General features: G+C 66.0%; 2 protein-coding genes across 6 annotated transcripts; one reads left to right on the top strand and one right to left on the bottom strand.

The window, feature by feature from the left end:
- Positions 1-68: 68 nt before the first annotated feature.
- On the bottom strand, positions 69-14,973 carry LOC135318354 (integrin alpha-M-like). 5 transcript variants are annotated; one of them, XM_064475556.1, is made up of 30 exons: positions 14,759-14,960; positions 14,275-14,377; positions 14,084-14,187; positions 13,896-13,960; positions 13,155-13,257; positions 12,793-12,923; positions 12,554-12,705; positions 12,304-12,457; positions 11,546-11,696; positions 11,383-11,456; positions 11,154-11,283; positions 9,723-9,871; positions 9,493-9,633; positions 9,211-9,417; positions 6,287-6,417; positions 6,048-6,205; positions 5,378-5,532; positions 5,148-5,279; positions 3,498-3,571; positions 3,270-3,411; positions 2,476-2,583; positions 2,293-2,372; positions 2,137-2,214; positions 1,867-1,948; positions 1,669-1,776; positions 1,394-1,483; positions 1,189-1,302; positions 913-1,005; positions 322-432; positions 69-215 (listed from the first exon to the last, which is right to left on the bottom strand). In XM_064475556.1, exons 1-30 carry the CDS (start codon positions 14,793-14,795, stop codon positions 132-134), a joined length of 3,441 nt encoding a protein of 1,146 aa, XP_064331626.1. In that variant the 5' UTR covers positions 14,796-14,960; the 3' UTR covers positions 69-131. The 5 variants fall into 5 exon arrangements, with proteins under 5 accessions (XP_064331626.1, XP_064331625.1, XP_064331623.1 ...); XM_064475555.1 differs by having other exon boundaries at positions 1,394-1,480; positions 9,211-9,633; positions 14,759-14,969; XM_064475553.1 differs by having other exon boundaries at positions 9,211-9,633; positions 14,759-14,963.
- On the top strand, positions 7,269-8,916 carry LOC135318351 (proteoglycan 4-like; the record flags this gene model as incomplete). The annotated part of the gene is made up of 2 exons (XM_064475550.1): positions 7,269-8,303; positions 8,908-8,916. Coding segments are annotated over 2 exons (1,044 nt in total), but the record flags the coding sequence as incomplete, so codon positions are not given.
- Positions 14,974-16,495: the final 1,522 nt, after the last annotated feature.

Here is a 16,495-nt window from a genome sequence, read left to right as displayed (position 1 = left end):
CAAGTACCTTTATTGGCATTTGCAAGACTGGGGTGACCCCCACTGAAAACTGGGAGGACCCTGGCATCCAGGCACCCCCTCCCTTACCCCCCGACCCACCCCCCAGGGGGACCCAGGCTTCCGGGGGCGCCTCACTCCTGGGGGTCACCCAGGGGAGCCGTGTGGGTCTCGTTGCCCTCCATGAGATCCTTGTAGCGTCGCTTGAAGAAGCCCACCTTGGGTGGGGAGAATTGGGGAGGGGGTGTGAGGGTGGGGTGGGGCGGGACAGGATGCCCCGCCCCCGCCCACGAGGGCGGGGCTCCCCAGGCCCCCCCCCCTCACCTTGTAGAGCGCCAGAACGACCAGCCCCAGCAGGACGAGCCCCCCCACGGTGCCCCCCAGGATGAGGGGCAGAAAGTTGGGGGACTCCAGGCGCTCCACCTCCGTCTGCACCTGTGGTGGGGGGTGATGGCAGAGGGTCCCGTGGTCTGGGACCCCCACCCACCCCACGGCCCAACACAGACCCAGGATGTGGACCCCCACCCACCCCACCTCCCCCCACACACCCAGGATGGGGACCCCCACCCACCCCACGGCCCCCCACACACCCAGGATGGGGACCCTCACCCACCCCCACGGCCCCCCACACACCCGGGATGGGGACCCTCACCCACCCCACGGCCCCCCACACACCCAGGATGGGGACCCCCGCCCACCCCACGGCCCACCACACACCCAGGATGGGGACCCCCACCCACCCCACGGCCCCCCACACACCCAGGATGGGGACCCCCACCCACCCCACGGCCCCCCACACACCTGGGATGGGGACCCCCACCCACCCCACGGCCCCCCACACACCCAGGATGGGGACCCCCACCCACCCCACGGCCCCCCACACACCCGGGATGGGGACCCCCACCCACAGCTCACCTGGAGCTGGGTTTCCCCTGCCCTGTTCCAGTAGCGCCCCATGTCGTAGAGGACCTGGGCCGAGCTCTGCACGACCACCTTGGGCTGCTGGGCCTGGGGGAGATGTGGGGCAGCCGTGGGGCACGGAGGATTGCCGTGGGGCATGGGGGATCGCCATGGGGCACCTTGCCTCCCCGGGGCCCCCTCCCCCTTCCCCGGTTTGCCCCTTGTGGCGGGGTGGCCGGCGGGGTGCCCCCCCCGGCAGCCCCCCCGGCAGCCCCACAGCTGCCCCCTTACCTTTGCCACCCAGCCCAGGGCCAGGTGCCCCCCGAGCCTGAACCCCAGGGCCCGGGGGGGCTCCAGCTCCTTGACCTGGCACTGCAGCTCCCGGCAGGCGGCCACGGCGCAGTCCTGGGGGGGGGAGCGGGGTGGGTGGTGATGGGGGGGGCTGGGGGCAACCCCTGCCCCACACCCCCCGGGTATGGGGGGGGCCGGCGCTCACCACGACAGGGCGCTCCTGCAGCCGCGAGGGGATGTCGGGGACCCCCAGCCCCGGGTGCTCGGCCACCACCTGACACTGCACCGGCTCCTGCTGGGGGGGGCAGGCGGGGGGACCCCGGTTCTGGGGACCCCCTTCCTGGGCCGCCCCTGCTTGGGGCCACCCCCCGCTTTGGGAGGCAGCTGGCGGGGGCCACCCCGATTTGGGGGGGGCTGGCTGATGGGGCCACCCCCATTTCTGGGGGAGGCAGTGGGGGGGTGGGGGGGGGGAGCCGTTACCTGGTCAGGGGTCACCTCCAACTTCTCCCACAGCGGGGTCCCCCCCAGGGCGGAGGGGACCCGGAAGGTGACATTGATGGGGAGGTCCCGCTGGCCCAGGATCTTCACCTGCCGCGGGGAGGGGGACGGTGGGGACGGGGCCCCCGGTGGGAGCGGGGACCCGGGTGTCCGGGACCGCCCCCCTGCCCCTCACCTCACCTCGTAGTGGTGGGCGACGGTGGCGCTGGCGGGGGCCCCCGCGCGCGTCGAGACGTTGACGTACTTGGTGGACTCCGGGGCGCTGGTGGGGACGAGAGGGGACGTGGGGGGACGTGGTGGGGGGCGGCGGACCGGGGCCCGGGGCCTGGTGGGACGCTGGGGACGGGGGAGGCGGGGTGGTGGCACGTTGGGAACACGGGGACGGGGGGCAGGTACCATGCGTGGGGTGGCGGGTGGCCCCGGGGGGGCGGGGGGGGGGGCAGCCCCTACCTGGTGAGGACGAGGAAGACGCCGTACTTCACCGGGATCTGGGCGTGCTGCCCGCGGCCGCCCGGCGCCCCGTTGTCACTGCGGCAGAGGGGTGTCGCGTGGGTCTCCCCGTCCCGCGCCGCCCGCCCCCCGCCCCGCACCCCCAGCGCCCCTCACCTGCTGGCATTGGCCACCACCTCCAGCACGTCCCCCAGCTCCGCGTCGTGGGGCACGTCCAGGGTGAGGCTGAACACGACCTGTGGGACGGGACGCCTGGGGGTCACCCCCCGCCCCAGCTCGCGGCGACGCCCCCACGCACCCAGCTGGGCTGGGGGACGCTGGGATCTGGGGACCCCCCACCTCGGTGTTGGGGTGGAAGATGGGGTGGTTGACGAGGCAGAGGGTCCTGCGCCACGACCCCTCCGCCGGCTCCGAGTTGCAGCGCAGGGAGGTCGACCTCCTGGAGGACTGAGAAAGCCCCGGGGGGGCGGGGGGTGTCAGCGGTGGGATGGGGGGGTGGGGGGGAGACCGCTTTGGGCTCAGGGGCTGTCCAGAGGACAGCCGGAGGGGTCTTCTGTGGGGTCCTGAGAACATCTGGGAGGATTTAGGAGGCTACGTGGCCTTCTGGAGGGCTTGGGAGACATCTGGAAAGGCTTTGGGTGGACTAATGGGTGCCTGGGAGGTCTTGAGGACACCTGGAGGGGCTTGGGTGTATCGTGAGGACATCTGGAGGGGGTTCAGGAGGCCACATGGGCTTCTAGGGGGTCTTGAGGCTATCTGGAGGGGTTTCTGGAGACCAGGTAGACTTCTGGGGATGTAGAGGCCATCTGGAGAGTGTTTGAAGGGGTGTGTCTTGAGGATATGGGAAGGGGCTTGGGGGGGTCTTGAGGACATCTGGAGAGGGTATGATGGGCTACATATAGCTCTTGGGGCTCTGAAGGACATCTGGAGGGGGTTCAGGAGGGCACATGGGCTTCTGGGGGATCTTGAGGACATGGGAGAGGGCTGGGCATCCACGGGACCTTGCTGGCGGTCTTGAGGGTCTTGGAAGGGCTTTGGGAGGCCGAATGGGCTTCCAGAGGGTGTTGGGTACTTCTGGGGGGTCTTGGAGGCTCTGAAGGATTTTGGGGGGAGGGGTGGTGGTGTGGGGGTACCTGTAGGACCACGGCTTTGCGGTAGGAGAGGGCCGCGGCGTGCTGCAGCTGGACAGTGGCCCTGTACGAGTCCTCCCCGCGGTTGCAGAGGGTGACGGTGATGCCCACCACGTCGGTCACCCCCACCACGACGGTTTCCAGCCTGCAGGGACATGGGGGGGGTGGGGCAGGTGGGGGTGGGCCCTGGCTTCCGGGGGTCTCCCCGACACAGGGAATGGCGGGACCTACCCCGAGAAGCTGAAGGAGATCTGGAGGTCGTCGACACAGACGTTGTCGGTGCCGCAGTCCTTCTCGAAGGGCAGCTGAGGAGATGCCTCGTCCGTCCGTCTGTCCATCCCCCGGGCAGCCGGCTGTCTGTCTGCCCTTCCTCTCCTTCACCCTCCAACCCCTCAGACAGCTGTCTGTCTGTCCGTCTGCCCACCCACCCTGTCTCGCCTTGGTCCTTCCACCCTTACATGCACACACGGGGATGTCCTTCCACATGGCCGTCCTTCCGTCCATCCTTGTGTCCTACCTGCCTCCCAACACTCAATCCACCTCTTCCTTCGGCCTTCTGTCCCTCCTCCCTCCTGTCCCTGCGTCTGTCCCTCCTCCCGTTCACCACCTTCCCTTGGTTCCTCCCGTCCTCCCTCCCTCTCACCCATCCATCCCACCTCCATCTCTCCGTGGACCCGTCTGTCCTTCCTCCGTCCTGTCCTTCTGTCCATCCCGCTTTTCCCTCCAACTATCTGTCCCTCCTTCCTCTGGTTTCTTCTGCTCGTCCCATATGTCCTTCCCTCCATCCCTCCATCCCTCCATCCCTCCCTCCATCCCTCCCTCCCTCCCTCCATCCCTCCCTCCCTCCCTCCATCCATCCATCCCTCCATTCCTCAGCCATCCCTCCATCCCTCCATCCCTCCCTCCCTCCATCCCTCCATCCCTCCGTCCATCCATCCCTCCCTCCATCCCTCCCTCCATCCCTCCCTCCCTCCCTCCATCCCTCCATCCCTCCATCCCTCCCTCCATCCCTCCATTCCTCAGCCATCCCTCCATCCCTCCATCCATCCCTCCCTCCATCCATCCCTCCACCCATCCCTCCATCCCTCCATCCCTCCATCCCTCCATCCCTCCATCCATCCCCATCCATCCATCCATCCCTCCATCCCTCCATCCCTCCCTCCATCCCTCCCTCCCTCCATCCCTCCATCCCTCCCTCCATCCCTCCCTCCCTCCCTCCCTCCATCCCTCCATCCCTCCATCCCTCCCTCCCTCCATCCCTCCATCCCTCCATCCCTCCATCCATCCCTCCCTCCCTCCATCCCTCCATCCCTCCATCCCTCCATCCCTCCCTCCCTCCATCCCTCCCTCCCTCCCTCCATCCATCCCTCCATCCCTCCATCCCTCCCTCCCTCCCTCCATCCCTCCCTCCCTCCATCCCTCCATCCCTCCATCCCTCCCTCCATCCCTCCCTCCATCCCTCCATCCCTCCATCCATCCCTCCATCCCTCCATCCCTCCCTCCCTCCATCCCTCCATCCCTCCATCCCTCCCTCCATCCCTCCCTCCCTCCATCCCTCCATCCCTCCCTCCATCCCTCCATCCATCCCTCCATCCCTCCCTCCCTCCATCCCTCCCTCCCTCCATCCCTCCATCCCTCCATCCCTCCCTCCACCCATCCCTCCATCCCTCCGTCCATCCATCCCTCCCTCCATCCCTCCCTCCATCCCTCCCTCCCTCCCTCCATCCCTCCATCCCTCCATCCCTCCCTCCATCCCTCCATCCCTCCATCCCTCCCTCCACCCATCCCACCTCTTCCTCCGATCCTCACAGCCCCCCAGCCCGACGCCCCACCACCGCTCCCCCTCAGCCCCCCCGCCGTGGGGTGCCCCCCAGAGCCTACCGTGCCCACGGCCACCGTCTCCGAGTCCTCGCTCAAGGCCGGCCGCAGGCCGCCGGCCACCCTGACGGGGTCCCCCGTGGCATCGTAGATGAGGCGCAGCACCAGGGGGGTCAGCGTGTCTCGGGGACACCCCTGCCCGGCACGGAGACCGCCGTGTCCCCGGGACGGTGCCGTGGGGCGGGCGACCCTCCCGCCCCGGCCACCCCGCCGGGGCCTGTCCCCGCACCCACCCTGAAGGCGACGGCGAAGGTCTGGCACCTCCGCCCCACGCCCAGCTGGAGGGTCCCGTTTCGGACGGCGCCGCTGCCGGCAAAGACGGCCCGCACCATCGCCCGGCCGGGGTCCAGCGCCGCCCGGTACCGCAGCGTGGTGGAAAGCTGGTTGCCTGCGGGGAGAGGGAGGGGAAGGTGCGTGGCCGGGGTCTCCGGCAGCCCCCCAGGGTGGCGGCGAAGGGGGAGCCGGAGAGCCGGGTGGATTTTGGAGGGTCTTCCGGCTGTCAGGAGGTGGTTTAGGAGGCCACGCGGACTTCTGGGAGATCTGGGAACACCTGGAGTGGGCGGGACTGGGGATCTGGAGTGGGACTGGGGCTCTTGAGGACATCTGGAGCAGCTTTGTAAAGGCAGATGGACACCTGGGGTCTTGGGAGACACCTGGAGCGGCTTTGGGATGGCAGACAGGCTTCTGGTGGGTCCTGAGAACATCTGGAGGGGGCTCAGGAGGCCAGGTGGACCTCTGGGGGGTTCCTAGGGGCTACCGGGACAGCCTCTGGGAGGAGAGGTGGACTGCTGGGGGTCTTGAGAAGATGGGAGGGGGTTTGGGGAGTCCATGTACACTTCTGGGGGGCCTTGGGGACACTTGCAGGTGCTTTGGGGACGCGGATGGACATCTGAGCGGTCTCACCAAAGTTGTCAGGGGTTTTCTTGGTGCTGAGGAAGCAGATGTCAGCCTTGGCCACTTCTCCCTTGGGCGCTTCCTCCTCCTGACAGTCAAAGGCGGCCTTGGGGATCTCCTGGGGCTGGAAAGCCACCGTCACACGGACCCTCAGCAGCGGCTGGGACCTGGTGGGGACAAGCGGAGGGGGGTTGGCGGCAGCCACTGCCTCCTCCACGGAAGGTCCCCGGTGGGTCCCCTGGGCGCACCTGAGCAGCAGGACCTGTCCCCGGGCGCCCACGGCCACGTCCGGCAGCCTGTCCCCCGTCAGGTCCCGGCCACCGCTGATGGCCTGCCCAAAATAGCGTGGCCCGCTGGAGAACTGGGCGCCTGAGACGCGCTGGGGGAGACAGAGGCGCCAGGGCGGGTGAGACATCTCTGGTGCGCAAGGTATTCCCGGCCCCTGGGACACCTTCAGCAGCTGGAGCGTCTCCAGCGCCCAGGGCACCTCCAGCACCCACAACACCTCCAGCACCCACAACACCTCCAGCACCCAGGGCACCTCCAGCACCCAGGGCACCTCCAGCACCCACAACACCTCCAGCGCCCAGGGCACCTCCAGCACCCACAACACCTCCAGCACCCAGGGCACCTCCAGCACCCACAGCACCTCCAGCACCCACAACACCTCCAGCACCCAGGGCACCTCCAGCACCCAGGGCATCTCCAGCACCCAGGGCACCTCCAGCACCCACAACACCTCCAGCACCCACAACACCTCCAGCACCCAGGGCATCTCCAGCACCCAGGGCACCTCCAGCACCCACAACACCTCCAGCACCCACAACACCTCCAGCACCCAGGGCACCTCCAGCACCCACAACACCTCCAGCACCCACAACACCTCCAGCACCCACGACACCTCCAGCACCCACAACACCTCCAGCACCCAGGGCACCTCCAGCACCCAGGGCATCTCCAGCACCCACAACACCTCCAGCACCCAGGGCACCTCCAGCACCCACAACACCTCCAGCACCCACAACACCTCCAGCACCCACGACACCTCCAGCACCCAGGGCACCTCCAGCACCCAGGGCACCTCCAGCACCCAGGGCATCTCCAGCACCCACAACACCTCCAGCACCCAGGGCACCTCCAGCACCCACAACACCTCCAGCACCCAGGGCACCTCCAGCACCCAGGGCACCTCCAGCACCCACAACACCTCCAGCACCCAGGGCATCTCCAGCACCCAGGGCACCTCCAGCACCCACAACACCTCCAGCACCCACGACACCTCCAGCACCCAGGGCACCTCCAGCACCCACAACACCTCCAGCACCCACAACACCTCCTGCACCCAGGGCAGCTCCAGCACCCACAACACCTCCAGCACCCACAACACCTCCAGCGCCGAGGGCACCTCCAGCACCCACAACACCTCCAGCACCCACAACACCTCCAGCGCCCAGGGCACCTCCAGCACCCACAACACCTCCAGCACCCACAACACCTCCAGCACCCAGGGCACCTCCAGCACCCACAACACCTCCAGCACCCACAACACCTCCAGCGCCCACAACACCTCCAGCACCCAGGGCACCTCCAGCACCCACAACACCTCCAGCACCCAGGGCACCTCCAGCACCCAGGGCACCTCCAGCACCCAGGACACCTCCAGCACCCACAACACCTCCAGCACCCACAACACCTCCAGCGCCCAGGGCACCTCCAGCACCCACAACACCTCCAGCACCCACAACACCTCCAGCACCCAGGGCACCTCCAGCACCCACAACACCTCCAGCACCCACAACACCTCCAGCGCCCACAACACCTCCAGCACCCAGGGCACCTCCAGCACCCACAACACCTCCAGCACCCAGGGCACCTCCAGCACCCAGGGCACCTCCAGCACCCAGGACACCTCCAGCACCCACAACACCTCCAGCACCCACAACACCTCCAGCGCCCAGGGCACCTCCAGCACCCACAACACCTCCAGCACCCACAACACCTCCAGCACCCAGGGCACCTCCAGCACCCACAACACCTCCAGCACCCACAACACCTCCAGCGCCCACAACACCTCCAGCACCCAGGGCACCTCCAGCACCCACAACACCTCCAGCACCCAGGGCACCTCCAGCACCCAGGGCACCTCCAGCACCCAGGACACCTCCAGCACCCACAACACCTCCAGCACCCAGGACACCTCCAGCGCCCAGGGCATCTCCAGCACCCACAACACCTCCAGCACCCACAACACCTCCAGCACCCAGGGCACCTCCAGCACCCACAACACCTCCAGCACCCAGGACACCTCCAGCACCCAGGGCATCTCCAGCACCCACAACACCTCCAGCACCCACAACACCTCCAGCACCCACAACACCTCTAGCACCCAGGGCACCTCCAGCACCCACAACACCTCCAGCACCCAGGGCACCTCCAGCACCCAGGGCACCTTTAGCACCCACAACACCTCCAGCACCCAGGGCATCTCCAGCACCCACAACACCTCCAGCACCCACAACACCTCCAGCACCCAGGGCACCTCCAGCACCCAGGGCACCTCCAGCACCCACGACACCTCCAGCACCCACAACACCTCCAGCACCCAGGGCACCTCCAGCACCCACAACACCTCCAGCACCCACAACACCTCCAGCGCCCACAACACCTCCAGCACCCACAACATCTCCAGCACCCAGGGCACCTCCAGCACCCACAACACCTCCAGCACCCACGACACCTCCAGCACCCACGACACCTCCAGCACCCACAACACCTCCAGCACCCACAACATCTCCAGCACCCACAACACCTCCAGCACCCACAACACCTCCAGCACCCAGGGCACCTCCAGCACCCACAACACCTCCAGCACCCATAACACCTCCAGCGCCCAGGGCACCTCCAGCACCCACAACACCTCCAGCACCCACAACATCTCCAGCACCCACAACACCTCCAGCACCCAGGGCACCTCCAGCACCCAGGGCACCTCCAGCACCCAGGGCACCTCCAGCACCCACAACACCTCCAGCACCCACAACACCTCCAGCACCCACAACACCTCCAGCACCCAAGACGTCCCCACCGCCCTGGCCTTCTCCGCCCCCCAGCAGGCACCCGCCACCTGGGCCCTGCCACCCCCAGGACCAGGGGTCGGGCGGGGGGGTCTCACCTGGCTGTACCGGGGGGCAACGCCGCCCCGCATCCCGTGGAAGACGTAGACGGCCCCTCGCTCCCCATCCTCCAGCGGGGCCCCCACGGCCACGTCGGGCCACTGGTCCCCGTTGACGTCCCCCAGGCGCGCCAGGCTGGCCCCAAAGCGCCCCAAGAGGTGCCCGGGCTGGCCCTGCAGCGTCTGCTGGCACCGCAGCTGGCTGCCCTGGGGGGACCGAGGCGCTGGGTGCCCCCCTCTGCCCACCCTGGGGCAAGGGGGGGCGGGGTGGGGGTCTCCTACCTTCAGCTTCAGGGTGCAGACGTGCACGCGGCCCCCGCTGTCAGACCCATAGAACATGGGGGCCCCCACCAGCACCGCCTCGTCCCTGCCGTCCCCGTCGGCATCCAGCGCGCACAGGGACGCCCCGAAGTAGGAGCCCACCTGCGGGGAGACGTGGCCGTGGGGCTGGCCGGGGGGGGGAGGCCCCCCCACAACGCCCCCCCGTCCCCTCCCTGCGGCCCCACCGTTACCTGCGGCCCCGTGGCATCGGCCAGGAGTGTCCAGCCAGCCCGGGGGCTGCGCAGGCGGAAGAGGAGGAGGCGGCCAACGTGGCGGTAGCGGGGGGCCCCCAGCGCCAGCGCCCGCCCGCCCTCCAGGGAGAGGGACTCGGCCGCGTAGCCTGCTCACACGGGGGTCAGTGCGGGACCCTCCTGGGGGGGCCAGCACCCCGGGACACTTGCAGGGATGCCGATGGCCCCACGGCCTCATGGGGGCACCGACGTCCCCAGGAGCTCATGGGGGCACCGACGTCCCCAGGATCCTCATGAGGTCACCAACGTCCCCAGGACCTCATGGGGTCACCAACGTCCCCAGGACCTCATGGGGGCACCAACGTCCCCAGGACCTCATGAGGTCACCAACGTCCCCAGGACCTCATGGGGGCACCAACGTCCCCAGGACCTCATGGGGGCACCAACATCCCCAGGACCTCATGAGGTCACCAATGTCCCCACGACCTCATGGGGGCACCAACGGCCCCACGACCTCATGAGGTCACCAATGTCCCCACGACCTCATGGGGGCACCAACGTCCCCAGGACCTCATGGGGGCACCAACGTCCCCAGGACCTCATGGGGGCACCAATGTCCCCAGGATCCTCATGGGGTCACCAATGTCCCCACGACCTCATGGGGGCACCAACGTCCCCACGACCTCATGGGGGCACCAACGTCCCCAGGATCCTCATGGGGTCACCAATGTCCCCACGACCTCATGAGGTCACCAATGTCCCCACGACCTCATGGGGGCACCGACGTCCCCAGGATCCTCATGAGGTCACCAATGTCCCCAGGACCTCATGGGGGCACCAATGTCCCCAGGATCCTCATGGGGTCACCAATGTCCCCAGGACCTCATGGGGGCACCAATGTCCCCAGGACCTCATGGGGGCACCAATGTCCCCAGGACCTCATGGGGGCACCAATGTCCCCAGGATCCTCATGGGGGCACCAATGTCCCCAGGACCTCATGGGGGCACCAATGTCCCCAGGACCTCATGGGGGCACCAATGTCCCCAGGATCCTCATGAGGTCACCAATGTCCCCAGGACCTCATGGGGGCACCAATGTCCCCAGGATCCTCATGGGGGCACCAACGTCCCCACGACCTCATGGGGGCACCAACGTCCCCAGGATCCTCATGGGGGCACCAACATCCCCACGACCTCATGGGGGCACCAACGTCCCCAAGACACCTGTGGGGACACTGATGTCCCCAGCACACTCATGGGGACCCTCCCCGGGGCCCAACGTCCCCAAGAACCTGATGGGAACCCAACGTCCCCAGCCCCAGATGGAAGCCCTCCAGAGGATGCTGACGTTCCCAGGACCCTCACGGGGGACACCGCCATCCCCAGGACCCTGGCGGGGCCCTCTCCGTCCCCGTCCCAGGCAGCCCGTACCCAAGTAGGCGTCGTTCATGTCCCCAGCGTCTTGGGACACGTTGACGAAGGTGGCCTTCCCACTGCTGTCGTAGACAAAGACCCCTCCGGACCAGTCGTAGGCACCCACCGCTCCCAGTACGGGCCCCTCCTGCCCCAGTAAAGATGGGGAGCGGGGAGAGGAGTCAGTCCTGCCCCCGGGACGCCCCGTGGGTGAGGGGACAGTCTTGGGTGGCCGGGGGACGCTTACGGGGGTGATCAGGGCGCTGAAGCCCTCCTGGGCCATCTCCAGCTGGAAGGAGCTGCTCTGGGCAGACTGGGTGCCTGGGGGGAGGCGGGGGTGAGCGGGGGGCACCCGCTGCACCACCCCCCCCCCAGACACCCCCCGGTCGTCCCCCCCAGCTCTCCGGTACCCTCGATGGCGAAGATCTTCTCCTGCAGCTGGTTCTGGATGCCTTGCAGGGCATCGAAGTTGTCCACCCGGAAGACGTGGTCCTTGCTGGGTTGAGAGGCGATGGTGCGGAGCTCTTCTTCGGCGGCTGGATCCCTGAAGGCATTGCCCACCTGCGTTTGGGGAGGGGAGGCCGGGTGGAGGAGGCTGGCCGGAGGGAGGGACAGAGAGGTGTGGGGAGGGAAGGCAGGCTGGACGGAGGGGGGGTTGGAGAGGGAGGGATGGACGGGCCTGAACAGAATGGGTGGAGGTGGTCAGAGATGGGTGGGTGGGTGGGTGGAGATGTTTACAGGTGATGGATGGATGGATGGATGGATGGATGGAGGGATGGAGGGATGGAGGGATGGAGGGATGGCTGGGGATGGCTGGGGATGGCTGGATGGAGGGATGGATGGATGGATGGGAGATGGATGGATGGATGGATGGATGGATGGATGGATGGATGGATGGGGATGGAGGGATGGATGGAGGGATGGATGGATGGAGGGATGGATGGATGGATGGATGGATGGATGGATGGATGGAGGGATGGATGGATGGATGGATGGATGGATGGATGGATGGATGGATGGATGGATGGATGAAGGTAAGTTTGGAGATGTTTGGAGATGAACACAGGTGCTTGTAGATGGCTGGATGGCCAGAGGCTTGTGATAATGGACATGTGTGGAGATGTATGGCAGACGGATGGATGGAGATGGTTGGACAGGGCTCACTTACGCCAATGGCATAGCGGATGATCCCTGCTCGTGCTGCTTCAGGGATGACATCCTGATAGTCCAGCTGGTCCCCATACTTCTCCCCGTCCGTCACCACAATGAGGATCTTGTGGGAATCTTGCCGGGCTCCTTTTGTCAGGGTGAAGAGTTGCCTCCTGCTCAGAGGGGATGGAAGCGTTGGTCATCTTGGGATGATGGGATGGCTCAGAGGGGTGGAGAGGGGGCAGGATGGGTCTGGGGGTTGGACCTACACCACGGTCTGGATAGCAGTGGCCGTCCAGGTGGTCCCTCCGCTCCGTGTGATGCGCTGGACCTCATTCTCCCACTCTGCCAGGGACAACCGGGCAAAGGTGGCGAAGTCAAAATGGAGGTTGGTCGTACTGGAGAACTGCATGACAGCAAACTGGCCGGGAGCAGAAGGGGAGGACATGTGATGGGGCAGCCACCCATGGGTGCCCAGGACCCAGCCCTGGAAGGGGGTAGCACCTACACGGGTGTCAGTGCTCTCAAACTGCCTCATGACCTGGGTGATGAAGACCTTCATCCTCTCAAAGTCAGGGTATGAGATGCTGCCTGAACCGTCTATGAGGAAGACGATGTCAGAGGCCTTCATGGAGCAACCTGGGTTAGGCAGGGAGGAGAAACAGGGGATGGTGGGGGGAAAGGTGCACAGCTTGGCCCTGCAGGGCCCATCTATCCCAGCATCAGGTCCTCACCGACCTGTAGGAACCCACTGACCCTTGCGGCTGGTCTTAGCCTCCCTATATCAACCCCACAGAGGCCATCTACCCCAGCGTCAGGCTTTCCTTACCCCATGGGACCCCTCACCCCGTTGTTGGCCCCCCCCCATACCTGGCAGGGTGGTGGGTAAGGTGCTCCCTTCAGGCTGGAGGAAGCAGAGCCCCCGCAGCTCCATGTTCACCCCACAGGCCCTCCGTGCCGTGGGGCCGCATGCCTGTGGCCCAAGTCAGGGTGATGCCATATTTCCCTACCCCGCCAGGCCCTGATAGACCCCAATATTCTCCAGGAGGTTCCAGCACACCTCCAGAGACCCCAAAAGACCCTTGCAGACCCCAACAGAACCCCAGCAGACCCCAGCAGACTCCAGTAAATCCCTATATACCCCAGTAGACCCCAATAGGGTGTAGTAGACCCCAAGAGACCCCAGGAACCCTGAGCAGAGCTCAGTAGATCCCAGTAGACCCCTATAGAACCCCAGTAGACCCCAGTAGATGCCAGAAGACGTCAAAAGACCCCAACAGACCCTACTAGACTCCAAAAGACCCCAATAGACCCTTGTAGGCCCCAACAGAACCCCAGTAGACCCCCATAGAGCCAAACAGAACCCCAGGCGCCCCCAGCAGACCTCAACAGACCCCAAAAGATCCAAGCAGACCCCAAAAGACCCCAGGAGACCCCGAGAGACCCTATAGACCCCCCTGAGAGCACAGGAGACCCCACTGGGGCCACTTGCTGGGGGTGATGGACCCAACTCCCCAGAGCCCCCCCAACCTCACTGTTGTCCGTCACCCCCCCCTTTCCCCCCCGCCTCCATGCCACCCCATCGACCATCATGACAGAGACAGGACCCACCAGGAACTGGGATCCGTGGGCCACCAGGGACAGGCCCAGAGACATGGATGTCACTTCTCGGGGGACTTTGAGGGGGAGAGGGGCATGATGGGGGACCCAGGCATCAGGGCTGCCCCCTCTCTGCCCCCACACCCCTCCCGAGGGGACCCGGGACTCTGAGGGTGGGTGGTGTCACCCCAGCATCCTACCGGTGATGGGGACATTCTGGCAACTCCCGGTACTGAACTGGCACTGATAGACCTGTCCTGTCTCACCGGCCCCTCCTGGATTGAGGGGGGCCCCCACCAGCACCCTAGGGTGGGGATAAGGGGGGCATGGTCAAGGGGGTGTCCAATGGGGAGGAGGGGACACCCAAGGGTGATGGAGGGGGGGCACCTACCCGCTGTCGAGCTGGGCCACGCTATGCCCGAAGGAGCTCCCCTGACCCCAAAAAACCGTTGCTGTTGCCTCATCCAGTCCGGAGCCAAAGGTGGGGGGCAGCCCTGGGGGGAGGGGGGGGTGGAGGAGGGGACCCAGGCATCTGGGGACCCCCATTCCCCCTCCATTTCCCACCCCAGGGGACTCAAGCATCCAAGGTCCCCCGTTCCCACAGTGGACCCAGGTCTCCAGGGACCCCTATCCCCCTTCCCCCCCACACTTAGCAGACCCAGGCGTCTGGGGACCCCCATCTCCCCCCCCCCAACCCCCCCCAGGGGACTCAGGCATCTGGGCACCCTCATCCTTCCCCCGCCACCACCTCCCCAGGGGAGCCAGGCGTTCGGGGACACCCACCCCCCCCCATCCTTCCGCCACCCCCCAGGGGACCCAGGTGTTCAGGGACCCCCATCCCCCACCCGCAGGGGACCCAGGCATCCCGCCCCCACCTGCAGAGAGCACCGCGAGCAGCACCCATAGGTGCATGGTGGCTGCCTCGGGGCGATGGGAAGGAGAAGTGAGAAGAGTGGAGGCGTAGGACTGCGGGGAGGAGGGATGTGTTTTGGGAGGGCTGGGGAGGAGGGGCACCCACTGTGTGGTGCAACCCAAACTAGCTCAGCTGCACCCCAAAATGGGGGCAACACCAGTAAGGTGCACCCCAAGGCTTGGGTTACCCCCAATGAAGTACAGCCTAAAACGGGGCTATCCCCAAGGGGGTGGCTCCAATCAGGTGCACCTGAAATGGGGGTGACCCCCACCCTCGAGTCAGAGGCACCCCCAAATGGGGGGTCACCCCAAATGAGTTGCACTCTGAAGTGGGGTTAACACAACTAGCTGCACCCCAAATGCGGAGTGACCCCCCCCCCCGCCCCAAAACCAGATGCACCTGAAATGGGGTTGACCCCAATCAGGTGCCCCCCCGAAACTGGGGTTGCCCCCAATGAAGTACACCCTAAAATGGGGCTATCCCAAATCCCCCGCACCCCGAGACGGGGGTTACCCCAACTCAGGCGCCTCCCCGCCCCCAGCAGAGGCCCCGCACCCCCACCCCCCCCCCGCGCAGCACCCATGGGTGGCAGGAAGCGGTCAGGTTTATTTATAGCTGGGGCGGTCAGCACCAAACCTGCGTATGTGGGCCCGAACGCCCGGGTCTGCTGACGTTCCGGGGCCCTCCTGCGAGCTGGGGGGGCTCAGGGGTGTCGCAGGGGCGGTCCCATGCGCTCAACCCCCAAATTAGGAGGAAATTAGCAAAAAATGAGTGAAACCGACCTAAAAAGGGAGGGAAACAGGCTCAAACCCACAGGAAATAGCCTCAAAAGTGGGTGAAATCGGCCCCAAAGTGGGTGAAATCGAGCCAAAATTCGGTGAAATAACCTCTGAGTGGGGGAAAAACAGCCCATATGTGGTGAAAATGCCCCAAAACTAGGGGAAATGGACCCAAAAGTGGGAGAAATCGACCAAACCTGGGAGAACTGGCCCCAAGCTGGGTGAAACTGGCCCCAAGCTGGGTGAAACTGGCCCAAAGCAGGTGAAACTGATCCCAAAGAGAGTGAAACGGGCATGAAAAATGGTTAAAATTGACACAAAAATGGGTAAAATGTACCAGAAGTGTTGAAACTGACCCCAAACTGGGTGAAATTGACCCAAAGGGGAGCAGACGGTGACCTCAGAGGGGGTGAAACTGAGCTGGGAGGGGATGAAACGGCCCCAAAAGCGGGGCCCAGAGGCCCCAGAGGTCCCCCACACATTGCAGTTGTGCTGCGGGTGTTTATTGTCCATGTTTAGCCGCGTGCGCCCAGTGCTGCGCCCCCAACTGCCCCATAGATCTTCCCCCCGCTGCCCCATGGATCTCCCCCCAGCTGCCCCATGGATCCACCCAAGTGCTCCCCAAACTGCCTTGTAGCCCCACGGCTGCCCCCTGACTTGCCCCAGAGACCTCCTATTCCCCCCTCAACCTGCCCCATAGATCCCTCCAGACCCAAAGACTCCTGCACAGCCCCACAATTGCCTCTCAGCTGGTCCCACAGATGCTCCCAACCTTCCCCAGAGACCCCCTCAGACCCATAAATGGTTGCACAGACCCTCCAACTGCCCGCCAACCTTGTCCAGGGACTCCCCCCCAGACCAATAACCTACCCCAGAGACCCCCAAGCCTAACCTATCGATCCCCTCAGCTGCCCCTCATC

This window comes from Phalacrocorax carbo, chromosome 29, assembly GCF_963921805.1.
Source record: "Phalacrocorax carbo chromosome 29, bPhaCar2.1, whole genome shotgun sequence".
Classification (NCBI taxonomy): domain Eukaryota; kingdom Metazoa; phylum Chordata; class Aves; order Suliformes; family Phalacrocoracidae; genus Phalacrocorax; species Phalacrocorax carbo.
Note: the sequence above shows the minus strand (reverse complement) of the source record. Positions and strands in the feature narration are given on the sequence as shown.

Excerpts from the sequence above, each read along its gene's own strand:
- LOC135318354 (XM_064475553.1), bottom strand. The coding sequence starts at position 14,795 with ATGCACCTATGGGTGCTGCTCGCGGTGCTCTCTGCAG. Across the intron at positions 14,378-14,758 it reads GCTCGCGGTGCTCTCTGCAG|GGCTGCCCCCCACCTTTGGC; the intron begins GTGGGGGCGGGA and ends CCCTCCCCCCAG. Across the intron at positions 1,303-1,393 it reads TGCAGGAGCGCCCTGTCGTG|GACTGCGCCGTGGCCGCCTG; the intron begins GTGAGCGCCGGC and ends TCCCCCCCCCAG.